The 17,162-nt window shown below is 36.7% G+C and overlaps 1 protein-coding gene across 2 annotated transcripts in view; it reads left to right on the forward strand.

Annotated features, from left to right (window-relative positions):
• kcnh1a (potassium voltage-gated channel, subfamily H (eag-related), member 1a) overlaps positions 1–17,162 on the forward strand; it is a 78,784-nt gene that overhangs the window by 22,564 nt on the left and 39,058 nt on the right. For both annotated transcript variants that reach the window (XM_073827079.1, XM_073827080.1), the window contains one exon: positions 121–550. In XM_073827079.1, the coding sequence (XP_073683180.1) occupies positions 121–550 (430 nt within the window). The remainder of the gene's footprint in view (positions 1–120; positions 551–17,162) is intronic.

A 17,162-nucleotide genomic window follows, 5' to 3' on the forward strand; every position in this document is an offset into this window, starting at 1 on the left:
CAAGAAGACTGTAGAATTCCTTCGGCCTATAATGTTTATATATAATGAATGGATGCATGGATGAAAACATATCAACACTGTGTGTTGTATGTGTAACGCTATTTTCTTTCTCTCCCTCAGGGTATCAGTAGCTTGTTTAGTTCACTGAAGGTGGTTCGGCTGTTGCGTCTGGGCCGGGTGGCTCGCAAACTAGATCACTACATCGAATATGGTGCGGCTGTTTTGGTTCTGCTGGTTTGCGTGTTTGGACTTGCGGCCCATTGGCTGGCCTGCATCTGGTACAGCATTGGAGACTATGAGGTGATGGGCGAGGATCGTAAAACAGTACGTACGGACAGCTGGCTTTATATGCTGGGTGAGACCGTTGGCTCACCCTATCGCTTCAACGTCAGTGGGACGGGAAGATGGGAAGGTGGACCTACAAAAGATTCTGTCTACATCACATCTCTGTACTTCACCATGACCAGCCTGACCAGTATTGGCTTTGGAAACATTGCTCCAACCACAGATGGAGAGAAGATCTTCGCCGTGGCCATGATGATGATTGGATGTGAGTTGAAAAGCTTTATTTACTTCTCTTAAACACCTGAGTGAAAAAATACAGTGTTGGTTTGGGCTGCCCTCAAGTAGTTGTTCATTTTAAGCATTAGTGGAATATTAGTTGCATGTTTAGAAATAAACCATACACAGCAGATATAATAATTATGAATAAAAACAGCAAGAAACTGCATTTACGTTTTAATAATTTCTTGATAAACTACTGCTTTTTTTTGTTTTCAGCTTAGGAAATGAAGTCGGTGACACTAGCTATGTTTCCATCCAAAAATGCGAATTTAACTTATGCGCAAAACTGGAACATCGCATAAAACATTTGTGCATAAAGCAGCGTTTCCATCCAACAAGACAAAGAGAACAAAATCGTCACTTGTTGACAAACTTCCTCTAAATATCACTAAGAAAACTAGGATAAGTCACCGAAAATAATCATTTTTATATAAATATAATTAATGGAAGTTAATTGGATTGTAGTAGGGATGTGACGGTAAGGAAATTATCCCACCGGTTAATTGACTTTGCAACACAGGCAATACCGGTATCACCTAGGGGGGTAGTTCGTTAAAGTTTTTCCACGTTCCCACGCTTTTCTTCGTTTTTAAAATAGCTTGTAAATGCCCGTGCATGAGCATTTTACTTTTACTTTCCAATTAGCTGCAATTCGGCGTCAAATGATTGAATGGACGGCAACAAAACAGTACGACTAACTCACTTAGTATATATTAAACACAAAATTATTTATTTATTAACAAAAATAAAATAACTGTTAAGTAACGAAAGTGTAATTATAAAAAAAAACAGGCCTACTGAAAATCAGCAAACACGGTGGAATGAATAAGAATCGAATGTTCTTCCAAGGAGCTTTCAAAATCACCTTTTAGATAAACGGCAGCAGTCAACAGGCCTTTTTAAAATCCAAAATATTTTTAAAACAGGCGGTTTTGCATTTTGTTTCAAAAATCTTTCGCCACGGTCTTGTCTTTCTTACCACACTCGGCTCACACTCCTCGTTGTGATGAATTAAATCGGACTCCTGCCGCGGACCTGTGATGCGACTGTTGAGCAGCTGCGTTCAGTTTTTAATTGCACTGTTTGTTCTCTAACTGAACTAAATGATTTTTATTACTATAAAAAAATATAAATGTGGTGGTCAAGTGACAAAACTGGTGAAGGAAACATTTCAGAATGACCAATACAACATTTCTGATGCTGTGCAACAAGATGGGTCTGCTGGTTAGTCGAGTTATCCCATTCCATCGTGCAGTCACATGATGTTTTTAATACGCATAGAGGAATTTATTCGGTAAAAGTGTTTCCATCGTAGTTTATGCGCATTTTTCCTTATCGGATAAAACGTTTATCCTACTCAGTTGTGCGCATAAGTTTTTTATGCGCATTTTCAGAATTTATGCGCATTTTGGCGTTTCCATCCAGAGATTTTTTATGCGATATTCCAAAATGCGCATAAAAATAGGCAGCTACTGCCTGTCATCTCAGCAGTAGTAAAGTGCTTGTATGCACTTTTCACACGGATCACATAATCTGAGAATATTTGTTTTCTATCTGAATTCATTCATTTGAAAGTAGACATTTCACTCTCTTTAGTTATATTTTTCATGTCTGTAAGGCAAGTATACATGGAGTTTTGAAGTTTCGCACTTAAAGGATTAGTTCACTTTCAGAACAACAGTTCACAGATAATTTACTCACCCCCTTGTCATCCAAGATGTTTATGTAGTTTTTCTTCAGTCGTCGAGAATTTTTTTTTTGAGATAAACATTTCTGGATATTTCGCCATATAATGGACTTAAATGGTGCTTCGAAATTTGAACCTCCAAAATGCAGTTTAAATGCGGCTTCAAAGGGCTGTAAATGATCCCAGCCGACGAAGAAGGGTCTTGTCTACTGAAGCGATCGGTCATTTAATGTATTTTATATTATATATTTTTTATATATATTTTTTATACATTTTAAGCACTGAAACTCGTCTAGCACTAGGGCTGTGATGTGCATTCGTGACTCTCGTACTACGCAACGGAGCAGGAATCTCGGTGCTGTCACGACCGGACCAGACCACGCGTGACCTTTCGACGTGATTATGTCGAGTCGCGAACGTGCATCACAGCCCTAGTGCTAAATGAGTTTCAGTGCTTAAAAGGTATATAAAAAAAAAAGAAAATGACCGATCGTTTTGGAAGACAAGATCCTTCATTATTGGCTGGGATCGTTTACAGCCCTTTGAAGCTGCATTTAAACTGCATTTTGGAGGTTCAAATTTCGAAGCACCATTTAAGTCCATTATATGGAGAAATTTCCAGAAATGTTTATCTCAAAAAAACTATTTCTGACGACTGAAGAAAAAAAGACACAAACATCTTGGATAATAAGGGGTTGAGTAAATTATCTGTAAATTGTTGTTCTGAAAGTGAACTAATCCTTTAAGTTCACAGAGACAGAGATGGTTTTACAAAAGCGCAGTGTTTTGTTGTAATTGTGAGCGTACACAAATAAACATAGAGTCTTTTCAGATTCGAAAGATGTATTACTTTTTGCTGTAGTATTTTAAAAGCAAGTGACCGCACCAGCGCCTCCATCTTTGATTTTTATGCGCTTTTTGAAATATTGCAAAAGAATTGCGCGAAGGTAAAGCCACATTTTGAATAAAAATCCCTTAATTCGCAAAAAAGTTTTTATGTTTGATTGAGGTGTTTTTTGACTTGTGCGAAAAAGGGTTAATGCGAATAATTGCAGATGGAAACGCATTTGCCGAATAAACTCCTCCATACACATCAAAAAAGTCATGCACTTTGTGCTATGTTATGGCTATGGGACTATCCAGCGGACCAATCTTGTTTCACAACATCTGAAATGTTGTTATGGTCATTCTGAAATGCTCGAGCAAATCTGTCATCAAAGTATTTCTGTATAATTGCTTCCCAAAACGACTGTACGATTTGCACGACTGCGTTCCCAAACAGCAGGCATCCACCTCCGAAAGATATGATTGCATTTATTGTGTTTCATATGCTCGCTCTGAGGCGCGATTTATCTATTATATACAGAAAAAAACTATATTCAGTGGCTTCTGCTACTTTTCTTAATTAAATATAGTGCCAGTTTATCAGAAAATTATGATTTTTTTCTCTGACTCATTGGATTTGCTTATTTGCCAGTGTTTTATGAAATATTCTATTTTTGCCTGGCTACAGACACTTGAATAGCGCATATTTTTCTAGGTTAACATTAGATTGAGCAGTCATGCAAAGTTGCTACTACTTACATCTTTCAAATGAAACGGCATATTTAAAGTCAATGAATGATAGGTGAGTGTTTGGATGTCCTGCCTGATGTACTGTATTACCACATAGACCAGCTGTTAACGGTCTGTCCGTCATGGACTGCATGACTTCACCACTTCCTGTGGGATTTTTTTTCTGCGACTAAGCGACTAATAAAATTTTGATCGACCAAGTCTCTTCTTGTCGGCTAACGGTTAGTCAACTATTAGGGGGAAGCCCTAGCGTTGATACTGTAAGTCTAAAGGCTGTTGTTAGTAGTAGTTGTTGTGTGTAAAAGGAACTAACTAGCACTGTACAAGCTAGCAAGTTCAGGTCTCAGCATTAACGATGATACATTGGCCAAGTTTTAGGGTGGTTGACAGAACTGTCATACATTTTTTGACATTTGGCTGCAAATTCAGCTTGTTAACTTTTGAAACTTCTTAGATAGGTAAAACTTTCTAATTGGCTAACATAGAGAAAGTTTTTTTAGCTAGGCTACAGAAGGTACTTTGATCAGTAATCAAGTTGTCTTGATATTTTTCAATGTGATCCGTTTCTGATAACATACCCCCGTAATTGTGTTTTGATTAATTTGAACATTTTTGCTGACTGAGGCAGCTACCTTTCATTTGGTTCTGGTAGTGAACAGTGATTTGTTACAGAGACAGATGAGAGAAATAATGGAGCGTTGACTGTAGAGATGATGCCTGCAGGGTCATCCACGGCGGGGCTCTCGCAGATCACACTGCCATTGAGCTGTGATTCACCACTCAGAGGAAAATGAGTCAGTTCCATTATATGTGCTATTAAACATGACCAGCTGCCAGTACACTGTTATTTATATAGTGAAACTCCGTCATGAGAGGCTTATTTTTAAAGTAAACATACATAGCCGCTTTCTGGGCAAACAATCATACGGTACAGAACATCACTAGGTTCAGAGGTGGGATCTAGAATTTGTGTGTGAGATTTCAAAACAAAATCAATAAACGAAACCTTTTTAATGTAGGACGAGGCAGTTTTGTCACAAAAAAGGGGAAAAAAGGGCTCGTTTTTGACTTAGTCTAGGCCAAATTGGATAGTTAATTGTACATGCTCAATTCTTGTATTTTTTGTTTAGATTACTTTTGCCATCCTTTAAAGTTTCAATGAAATGCTTTGAAACACAGCTTTATTCTATGTGTAGACGTAATTTCAAATGAAATTTTGTGAACAAGTGGCCGATTACAATGTGGCAGGACACATCGGATTCTACAGAGCATGTGATTGGACAGAAAGTTTGATGCAAAGCTGAAGTGCAGGGTGATGTAATCAAAATTGTTGATCCATATTGGCGAACGTTAGAGACTGTTGGTTTTAAGTGCTTATATCTTCTAAATGCAAATTTCGTCATTGTTTTGGAGCACACTAGCTTATAGATGGCTAACATATTCATACTAAGAGACAAAAAAATTAAATTTAGATTTCATAATGATAATGTTCTTTGCTTGCTCTCTGTATACATATTCGCTGTTTGAATAACCGTGGAAATGAAAATGTCATAATTAGCAACCTTAAAATGTTTTTATTAAACTGCGAAAATATTTTATTAGCTAGACAGGTGTATGATGTTTGTTGTAAGAAATTAGGCTGCTTTTAGCCTTATATTGGAATTGGGTTCACCCTACTCCAAAAAGTAAATTCTGTTATTAATTACTCACCCTCATGTCATTCCAAACCTGTAAGACCTTTGTTGATCTTCGGAACACAAGTTAAGATATTTTTGATGAAATCTGAAAGCTTTCTGACCCTCCATAAACAGCAATGCAACTGAAATATTCCTAGACCCAGAAATGTAGTAAGGACATTGTTAAAAAGCTCAGAGGGTCAGAAAGCTGCTGGATTTAATCAAAAATATCTTAAAATAAAAGTTCATTTCTAGAACAAAGCTTACAGATAATTTACTAACCCCCTTGGAATCTTCAGTCGTAAAGATTTTTTTTTTTTTGGAGGAAAACATTTCAGGATTTCTTTCCATATAGTGGACTTCTATGGTGCCTCGAGTTTGAACTTCTAAAATGCAGTTTACAACAAGAAGAAGGGTCTTATCTAGCGAAATGATTGGTTATTTTTTTTAAATTTGACAAGTTATATACTTTTCAACCTGAAATGCTCATCTAGCTTTGCGTCAGCTCTGTATGTTCCGGTTCAAGACAGTTAGGGTAGGTTGAAAAACTCCCATCTTTTTTTCTTCTCCAACTTCAAAATCGCCCTACATCACTGTTGTAAAGGGCGTGTGAGCTTCTTTGCACTTTCATTTTGTAAACACTTTGTTCACTTCTGCAGCAATGTACGACAATTTTGAAGTTAGAGGAGAAAATGAGATGGGAGTTTTTCGACATACCCTAACTGTCTTGAAGCAGAATACAAAGAGTTGACACAAAGCTAGACAAGATGAGCATTTGAAGTTAAAAAGTATATCAATTCTAATTTGTTTTTTAGAAAATAGCCAATCATTTTGGTAGATAAGATCCTTCTTTCTCAGCTGGGATCATTTAGAGCCCTTTGAAGCTGCATTTAAACTGCATTTTGGAGGTTCAAACTCGGGAGACCATAGAAGTCCACTATATGGAGAGAAATCCTGTAATGTTTTCCTCAAAAAACATAATTTCTTTACAACTGAAGAAAGAAAGGCATGAACATCTTGGATGCCAAGGGGGTGAGTAAATTATATGTACATTTTTGTTCTGGAAGTAAACTTCTCCTTTAATTTGTGCTCCGAAGATGAATGAAGGTCTTACGGGTAAAAAAAAAAAAAAAAAAGCAAAGAAAAAAAAAAAGTAAAAAAGTTGTTTCAACTTAAAAAAGTAAGTGTTCATGCTGCCTTCAAATTTTTACGTTTACTTAACTCAAAAATATCCACCTTTTTATGTAGTACAACTTAACATTTCATGTTGACTAAACTTAAAAATTTAAAGGGGTGCTATTATGCTTTTTCACTTTTTGAACTTTAGCCAGTGTGTGGTGTGTATGTTTGGGCATAAAAAACATCTACAAAGTTACAAATCTCAAAGTCCACTCCAAACGGAGATATTTCGTTTTTAAAAAATCACTTTTCAAGAACTACAGCGAAACGACTGGTTTGGACTACAGCGTTTGTTTTCCAGATGCAATGATGTCACAACGCGGTATCCCGCCTACTGAAATTCAATTCGTTGGCGGGTGGGGGATTCGCCTAACTTTACCCATGTAATATGGACAACCGCTTTTGGGATGCTACAGCGAGCCATAGGTCGGCTCGTTTAAACGCAGCTTTAACTAAAGGTTCGCGAACTGCTCCGGTAGCCGTGCTGAAGCAGCGCCATTCACGTGTGTTGAACAGAGGGTCCAAACACACGCAGATCTGCGGCTGATGTAAACACGAACTAGCACATGTCTACGCTGCGCCGTAGATATGTACAGTATGTGGTAAGAGATTTATTTATCATACAGTGTAGATAGCTTCACTAGCCTTATGGTTTCAGGCATGCAAATAATTAAATACATTAGCACAATAATGATAATGTCACGTATCCACGATCTCGTATGCTGACGATAGGGCCAACAATAGCGTATTATTTACTCACCCTTTATGCATCCTAGGTGTATATGACTTCCTTCTTTCAGACGAATGCAATCGGAGTTATATTAAATCAATTCTGGTACTCATAGAACAGCATAGATTGAAAATAAGTCGATCCATAATAAAAAAAAAAAATGCCTCACATGGCTCCGGGGCGGTCAGTAAAAGCCTCCTTTAGCGATCAGATGTGTTTGTGTAAAAAAAAAAAAAAAAAAAAAAAAATATATATATATATAAACATTTATATTACATTTAAAACGTAAGAATCACTTTAATCTAGTTTGCTGCTTTGGGAAGGGGCACAGCAGGGCGGAACATGGTCTACGCTGTTTGCCAATCGCAACGCACTGGGACTTCTGACCAATCACAATACTTCTGACTTTTCGGAAGGCGGGACCCGGAACTAATCGAGCCGTTTGTGCCAGCCTGGGGAGAAAGCTATTGTAATAATGTAAATTATGTGAAAAATAATGCGTTTTTCGAACAACTAAGCATGTGAGCATGTTCAAGTACACCTCAAAAACAAATTAAAGACTTTGTAAAGGAGCATAACAGGACCCCTTTAAGGAAGCATGAACACTTACTTTTTTAAGTTAAATCAACTTTTTTTTTACAGTGAGGGAACAACATTTTTAAGTGAGCTATCTTTTTAATTACATTATAAAAATCAAAAGTTTCATCTGTTAATATTATTTAGTGGACCTCAGCTAACATGAACTAAGCATTTTTTATTAACTATCATTGACAAAGAGTCATAAACACTGTAACATATGTAATATATGGCTCATTTTTATTTATATTAGTGCATTTCCCATTAACCAATGTGACCTTATTTATATGTTATCAGTCATTAAGACAAAATAATATGGAATTTCAATAACTGCAGTAGCCAGACTGGGAAAACATTTAAAAATGGTGATGACAAAGTTTGCACTAAACATTTCTATACAATCATACATTTTCTATAATAACAATGTGCAGATGTCTGCAGGGAACTCATATGACATAATTACACATAAAGGAGAAAAACATTAAATGCAAATATATGAAGCAGTGAAGCTCGCAGGCATTTCTTTTGAGCTGTGTATCAGTTCAAGTTAGGGATGCTCATATTGACCGTTTAACCGTTAACCGTCAGTAAGAATTTTAACCGATTATTACTATCAGTTAAACGGTTAAAAAATGAATAATAATAATAATAATAATAAAGAAAAAAAAAATAATATATATATATATATATATATATATATATATATATATGTATATATATATATTTATTTATTTATTTATAGTTTGCTGCATGGTGAAAGAAAAAATAATGTTTACTCGCGGGCGCGTGTAAAAGTGCGGCTGTCCAGACATATTTCGTTGAGTAAGCACCTGCTTTACCTTCTCTTAGTTTGTGTAACTCGTGTAAGTAGCCTATGCTACATGATGGCAATGGCGATATTGGGTTATCAGAGAGTGAATCCATGAATAAATGTATTCAAATTCTGAATTAATTATAGTCTAAAAAGTGCGCGCTCCCCTTACAATCACTGGAAAGCTGTCACTCATACAATACTGTAGTTAATCGCAATCTCACAAAGTTAATAAAAAGTAATAAAAAAAATAAAAAAAACCTTTACTCTGTACAATGAATCTCTTATTTACATCATGTCTACACTTTCTTTGTTTTAATGAGAGAGTTCGTGGAGGTATAGAATTCAGCAGAACTGAAACCGGCACTTTGAGTGGTGAGAGGATCGTAACATAGCCGCCTCTGATTGGCCATTGCTATAATGTAATCAACAGAAATGTCTGTGATTGGCTATTGAACGCTGCGAAAACACGTTTCTCCACATATGACTACTGGATGAAAAGACCCGAACCGCAAATTGAAAGGATTTTTGTGAAGTGTCTTTGTCACGGATCTAAGCGTTAACAGACAGCGTCCCAGTCTATCCGTACAGCATGTCCACATGTTAAAAACTGAGGTATAAGCTGGCCTGCTATATATTTTTATGTCCGACGAGAAGAACAAGACCGGTACAGTTCTTCAAAGCGCATAGAATGATTCAGTGTGTTTTAGTTTTGTCATCTTAATTAGGTAGTTATTTAGTTTATACATATTTAGTGTAGGCCTATTTATATTATTCTTTTTTTTCATTCTGATTTTCTCTGTTCTCAGAAGCGCTGCTCATGCGTGATAATTTGAGTATATGAAGAATGCAGTTTTTGTTGTTGCTCTGTATGCTGCTGTTTGCACGTTAAAATAAAACATTTGCTTGTATTTTTATGTATCATCACAGATACTCGTGCATTCTATTTTTATTTTAAACGAATTCATTATTCTAATTTTATCAGTTAACGGTTAATGACCGGATAACGAGCAGCGGTTGTCGGTCAGGAAAATTAACCGAAATGAGCATCCCTAGTTCAAGTGCCAAACTGTTTCTTGCAGCTCATGTCACGTTGTCTTACATCATAGCCTATACTTCATGTTTTATGCTCATTTAACAACAGTTAATGAAAATGTTCAACTGCCATCACATCGCAGTCTGTTCTTAAACGCTTCAAGGTGATGTGAACTCGCAGGCTTTTGTTTCCTGAGTGCGTTTCAGATTTCTGAATCCTGCTGATGTTTCATCATGTTTATAGTGACAGTTTAAATCAGCGCAGAGTGTAAACACTTGATTGGAGCACCGTTTGCATCATTCTCAAGGGCATTATTCCACAGTCTGGAGAAGTTGTGAGCGAAATTAGTCTCTTCTTTTGAAACAAAACCAAAAGTGCAGATGCTGATTTCACGGGTTGCTCGGGGAACAGGGCTGGCAGCAGGTGCTGGAATGCCTGTTCTGTTGCCATGGAAACCGCTAGCTTGGGGCACTAGTTTAACGACTGATAGAAAATGTAAATCCGACTGAGACAGACTAAGAGCCAGAGACGTACATGACTGGCTTGTTTTCTTCACATACACCTTTCCGAATCTCGCCTGCGTGCATGTGCCGATGTACACGTGCAGAGGTCTTGAGCCGGTGACAAACATGAAGCAGCTTTCATCTTTCTCCTGCAGGAGTTTTTGTCAGCTAATGACTTCATACGTATTAGATATGCGTACATGAGGCAGGCATACGCAAATTCATCTCAACGCTGTGAAATATTTGTGCTTTGCCATGTTTGATTGATAGCTTAACTTCCTCTCTTTGTTTTCAGACTAATTTGTTCAAGAAGCTGTAATGTTCCTCACGTGTTTTCACTGCATGTGCACAGGTTGCGATGTCACAAAGAGGCAAAGGCTCAGCTCATGAATATTGATTAGGTTATGCACAAATAGCTTAACATGATGTTTTAACGTTTTGATTAGTAGTCTGTGATTTATCAGGTCTGTTGCAGACTATTTGAACATCATATTATTAAAACATTCTGAGTAAAAACCATTTAAATAGCACACTGAGCTGCGAAGTTCTCAAAACACAGTGATTTGAGAGAGCTGTCATTATTGTTGACTAATTCAAGTTCTCAAATGAGATATTATATTTGGTAATTCATTCCTTAATTATACGTGTTTGGGTTTTGTAGCTCAGTGCAAAGGTATCCGGTTATATTAAATGGAAAAAATATATAATAAATGTGCCATACAATATGAATAAAAAAAATATTTATACATATATAATAACTTATATTTAATATATTAATATACACTTTCGTTCAAAAGTTTGGGATCAGTACATTTTTTTCTTATGTGCATCAAGGCTGCATTTATTTGATCAAAAATTCTGAAAAAACACAATTTTATTCCTGTGATGCAAAGCTTTCAGCATCATTAGTCTTCAGTGTCACAACGTCCTTTAGAAATCATTCTAATAAGCTGATTTATTATCAATGTTGGAAACAGTTGTGCTGCTCAATATTTTGATGGAACCTGTGATCCTTTTTTAGGATTCTTTAATAAATCAAAAGTTAAAAAGAACAGCATTTATTTAAAATAGAAATCTTTTGTAACATTATAAACTACCATTTAAAAGTTTGAGATCAGTAATTATTTTCCTTTTTTGAAATAAATGAATACTTTTACTTTTTAAGGATGTTATAAATTGATAAAATTGATAGTAAAGACTTACATTGTTAGAAAAGACTTCTATTTTTAATAAATGCTGTTCTTTTTAACTTTTGATTTAAGAATCCTGAAAAAAATATTAACCCACACAACTGTTTCCAACATTGATAATAAAAGCAATAAATCAGCATTAGAATGATTTCTGAAGGATCATGTAACACTGAAGACTGCAGTAATGATGCTGAAAATTCAGCTTTGCATCACGGAATCAATTATATTTTAAAATATATTAAAATAGAAACCGTTATTTTAAACTGTCTTTCACAATATTACTGTTTTACTGTTTTTTTATCATTCTCCCAAGCTTAATTTCTAACTATTCTCTCAAAATCTGGCCTGGAATATACTTACAGCCTTTACAATGGTACAAAGGTCTTAGATCTGTTAATTTTCTTAGTTCTCATCCAGTAAACTTCTTCTATCCCTCACAGCCTCATTTTCCTTCCAGTTAAAAAACCATGGCACTACCGTGACTAAGGTCTAATAAACAGTTGTCTGAACAACTTGTAAAACAACCAGCTATCATTTGCTTTTTGAATCTGAAATAGTTGACACTACACTTATAAACCAGCATCCAGCAAAGTGGTTACAGCAAATACTACCACAGCTGTTCTCCATAAAACTTACAGACAAGAGTCTCATTTGGTTAATACAGACAGCCTCAAACAAAACTCCAGAATATATGTCAGAGATTCTCTGTGAAACTTTGGCAAATCCACTGAGTTGTTCTTTGATGCAAGGAATCTTATGCAAGCTCTGAGTGGATCCAGTCCAATATTGCGGAGATGCAATAATGATGGAAGTTATAATTTACCTCTAAACGTAGCAACAATATATTTAATTTACACAAAGTACTGCAGTTGTATTGTTAATTTGACAAGGCTTTTAATCAGTTTGTTTTGAAAATGTTATTGTGAGAATGTTGCACTGTAGTGTGAACAGACAGATTTAACAGTTTGTGGCGCTGTGCTTTGAGATGATAATTATATCCTGAAATGAAATAAAATGAAATAATAAAAAAGACAAACTTCAACACGAAGAGTGACTTTGAGAGTCACGAGCTGATAATATTGGCTAGAATATTTGATGCCCCTGATACTCTGACACCATCAGCATCAGAGTGAACTGAACGTGTCAGCCAGAAATGGGAAGCTAAAGTGTTCCTGAACGGCCCGGTCTGTTCTTTATTGCCTAAGTGAATGTGAGCCTGTTTTCCAGTAGATTTGGTGCTTAATCAATTTACCTCGGCCAAATTCCCCGGCATCCTAACCTTTCAACTGACATTGATACGGATTTACAGTGTTTGCAAACGTGGAGCGGAAAGAGCTTTCACTCACCCTTTCGTCACATGGCCCTTTGTAGGCAATGATGCAAGTTCAATTGGAAGTAGAGATGTCAAGATATTAAATATTCTGTCACATGTTCCTGTAATGGAGTCACAGCCACAGGGAATCTTTTGCCAAGGACTCGTTTCATCTGATCAGATAGACTTTCTTTCCCTCTCTTTTACCCCTTGCTCATTTGCAGATATAATCAAAGAACAAACACAACAGATAAACGAAGACACACATCCTCAACACTTAACCAATCTCAGTGGTGGCAACATTAAATACATATATACTGTACATATATTTGATGATATTTATTTCATTGCTACACTAGTTCGGCTGAAATAATCTATCCATTAAGCTAGAAGACACAGGGCTGTGGCTTTTATTTATGAGTGCAGCACCTAATGAGGATAATTGGTGCTTGTGAACAAACTGATTAAATGATGCTATCAGTCATGGCAATGGATGAGTTAGTAATGGCTGATTAGAAAGCAATAGAGATGTGCATTTCTAGGGGTCAAAATTAGGACTGAGTTGTTGGGTTTCAATTGTGAGATGTTTTCTTTTGAATTAGTGATGACTACATGATTACATTTTAATTACTAATGAACAGTTTAATGTTAAAGTCCCTATCAAAATTGACGTTTTTTGGCTTTTAGTATGAATACCCTTAAGGTTAAACTCACATTTAGAAGATATAAGCATTCAAAACTTACAGTCTCTAACTAGCGGCAATATGAATCAATGATTTTGATGACATCACCCTGCACTTCAGCTTCTCATCAAACTTTCTGTCCAATCAAATGCTCTCTAGAATCCAAAAAGTCCCGACCCCTTCACTATAAATAGACACTGAAGCTGTGGCTGAAATCGGTCACTTGTTCACAAATGTTGATTAGCATTTTCTGCATGATGTTTCGCACGTAGTGCACTATATAGGGGATAAGGAATGATTCAGATAATGTGAAAATTATTTTTGTGCACTGTGTCACACAAAGTCTGCTCCGGTCTAGAGACACGATAGCATAGAGCGGATCATATGGGCGAGTCGGCGCAGACCATAAAACGTATCAGACTCATTTGAATTCTACACAAAATGCTATATTTTATAGCGATATGGATGAGATTATTGCTGTCATATGCTGTCAAATGTGGCTTTACTGAGCTTAGCAGCTCTGGTACAAGCTGTAAAATAAAGGAAACGCTATTGGCTATTTAATATGTCCCGTCTTCCTGTTTCAGTTGAAATTACGTCAACACATGGAATAACACTGCGTGATTCAAAGCACTTCAGTGGACCTTTAAACTTACTTTTAACATGAAAATTACACTCTAAGAAAAGTCTGTAAAAATAAAGCCTAATGAAATATGAAGGAATTTTTTGTATTTTTCACAGGTGCTTTACCTGTATTTTGAATTATGCTTAGCATTGTGTTGTGTTTTTGGATTGAATGAAAAGTCTGTAATCTTAGGGGCGTTTGCATGGCACTCTTTTCATCTAAACATGGAAAAAAAATGTATTTTGGACGTGACATGTAATGTGTGGCCAAGTATGGTGACCCATGCTCTATAATAATTTGTGCTCTGCATTTAACCAATTCAGGTGCACACACACACACACACACACACACACACACACACACACACACACACACACACACACACACACACACACACACACACACACACACACATATGTTGGGTTTACATGTTTTATGGGGACATTCCATAGGCGTAATGGTTTTCATACTGTACAAACCATACTTTCTATCGCCCTACACCTACCCTACACCTAAACCTAGCCCTCACAGGAGATTGTGCATACTTTTACTCCCTCAAAAAAACTCATTGTGCATGATTTATAAGCCTGTTTCCTCATGGGGACCTGAGAAATGTCCCCACAAGGTCAAAATCTACTGGTATTCCTATCCTTGTGGGGACATTTGGTCCCCACAACGTGATGAATACCAGGTACACACACACACACACACACAGTAGTGAACACACACCCGGAGCAGTGGGCAGCCATATTGCTATTGCTGTGGTGCCTGGGGAGAAGTTGGGGGTTCAGTGCCTTACTCAAGGGTCTCACCTCAGTCGTGGTATTGAGAGTGGAGAGAGCACTGGTTATTCCCTCCCCCCACGACAATCCCTGCCTTCGGGTTACAAGTCAGACTCTCTGCTGTCATTTAAGGGCGAACATTCACTCGTAGTCGGCAGGGTTTTGGCCATTCATTTACACAGCAATGGTGTTTTGGGGGGTGTAAAAACTTTTGAAAAAGAATTTAAAAGTGCAAGTTTCTGGAAACTATACTGTTATCTCCTCCATGTAAACGACAAAAACTCAAATTTATGAAAATGGTGATGTCATGCGCATGCATATTACGTGTTCGTATTGTGATTTTTTACAGTGTGACATTGCCAACTACTGGCCTGGCACGCATAATACAGCATCTGATTGCTTTAGCGGATCTGTGTGAATAGTCGTTTTGACAACGTTGTTGATCGTTTTGACAAAATTGTCGTTTGTACTTAAAAAACGCAAAGAAGAAACTACTTTTCAGTACATCAATGTTGTGCACATGTACATTTAATGGAACATGTACTGATAATTTTCTGCCAGGACATAATCCGTTTTTCTACTGGTATTTTTCTTACCGTGTAGTTTTCAAACAATATAATTTTTACACGTTTGTTTTGTAGATAATTTTTACATTTTAAATTTTTTTGTGTTTTGTATTTATGTATTTCAATTTTAGCTGTAATTTGACATCACTTTGACTTTCAGAATGTTTAGCACTCAAAATGTTAGTGACAGTGTTGATTTAATGATATCTGCATACTGTATGCAGATTAATTTGCTTAGGGAATTGACCCATCGCAGGCAGTTTGACTGACAGGCAAATTGACCAATCAAAACACAGAACCTGCCATTCTGTCCGACAAATAAACCAGACATGAAAATGTATTGATGCCTTTCTGCTGTTGAAACAAGATACCTTCTGATGTTCATTCATGCTTATTTTGTGCTATAACTAGTAACAAGGAAGAGTTGATCGGTTTATGTGCTGTTTGAATTCTGAGGCGCTATAGCGATCTGTCACGACACATTAAATTTAATTCATTTGAATTTCTCACAAAATGACAAAATTTGAAAGCTGAGGCTTTGTTTCATACCAGAAGTAACTTGCTCTGTCTTGTCTGTTGCCACATTGTCAGTTTTTCTTTGCTATGTATTTTTCATTGCGTGAGAACATGATATGTGGCGTGAAGCACTGCACCTTGTCGGACATAGCAACAGTAACGAAGGGGGGCGGCTCTTTGCGAAGGATTAATTGTGATTGCTCTTTCCTATGATCTGTTTCTATGCATTTAGCCATCTATAGCTGACCTTACACTGCAAAAATAGTATAACATTAGTGTTATTAATTGTGTGCAGCTGACTGAAAATATGACACATGCTGGTTGTCATGATGCAGCATTTATACAGGATTTGCACTTGCGTCATTTGGTAAGTTACTCAGATGTGTAGCCATATTGGTGATAATCGGATGTAAACAGCAGCATGGATTGCATGGTTAATGTACTACTGAATACGCTGTTCTGCTAATTTATGCTGTCTAAATCATGGGAAAAACATGTGGAAGCTGCTAAATCATATAAAGAAGGACTTAGTAAGCAGGAAATGCTGCAATATTTTGACAAACTAAAGTTAATAGGTGGTAAAGATGCATAGAAGCAGTATTAATTAAGATATTAGCCTAATATTTCACATACCTGACCAAAAATGATAAGAACAAACACAAATGTTGTCAAGACTCTGGAAATCCTGGATCATTTTGGCCAACCACAAACACCTTTTGTTCCTCAGACAGTTTCTTCTCCCTGATTTGTTATAGCTTTTGGCAGTCTATAGTACTCCAAATGTGTTTCCCAGTCCAACCGATTAGTACAGCCTCAAACATGACAATCATTGACCATTTTCAGCAGCAATAATCAGCAAAATTTGTGAGTTTCGTTCAGTTCAGTGGCATTATTTACATTTAGTGCCACCAATTAGCCTGGCTAACGCCAGACCACGTTATGACTTCGTCATGATTCGTGGTCTGGGAACCACATGTTCATTTTCTCGTATTTGAGGCGTGGTTTACGAATGCCCAGAGAGCCGTTTATTGGGCGATACGAATGTCTATCAAAAGCGCCTGTGCGTAGCTCATTGCCAATCGTTTCAATGTATGTAGAGCGAATGCCAAAAGTTGCTCTTTTTTCAAAATAAACTTGCGTTCTAAACTACT

Source organism: Garra rufa, chromosome 21 (genome assembly GCF_049309525.1).
Source record: "Garra rufa chromosome 21, GarRuf1.0, whole genome shotgun sequence".
In the NCBI taxonomy this organism is placed as follows: Eukaryota; Metazoa; Chordata; class Actinopteri; order Cypriniformes; family Cyprinidae; genus Garra; species Garra rufa.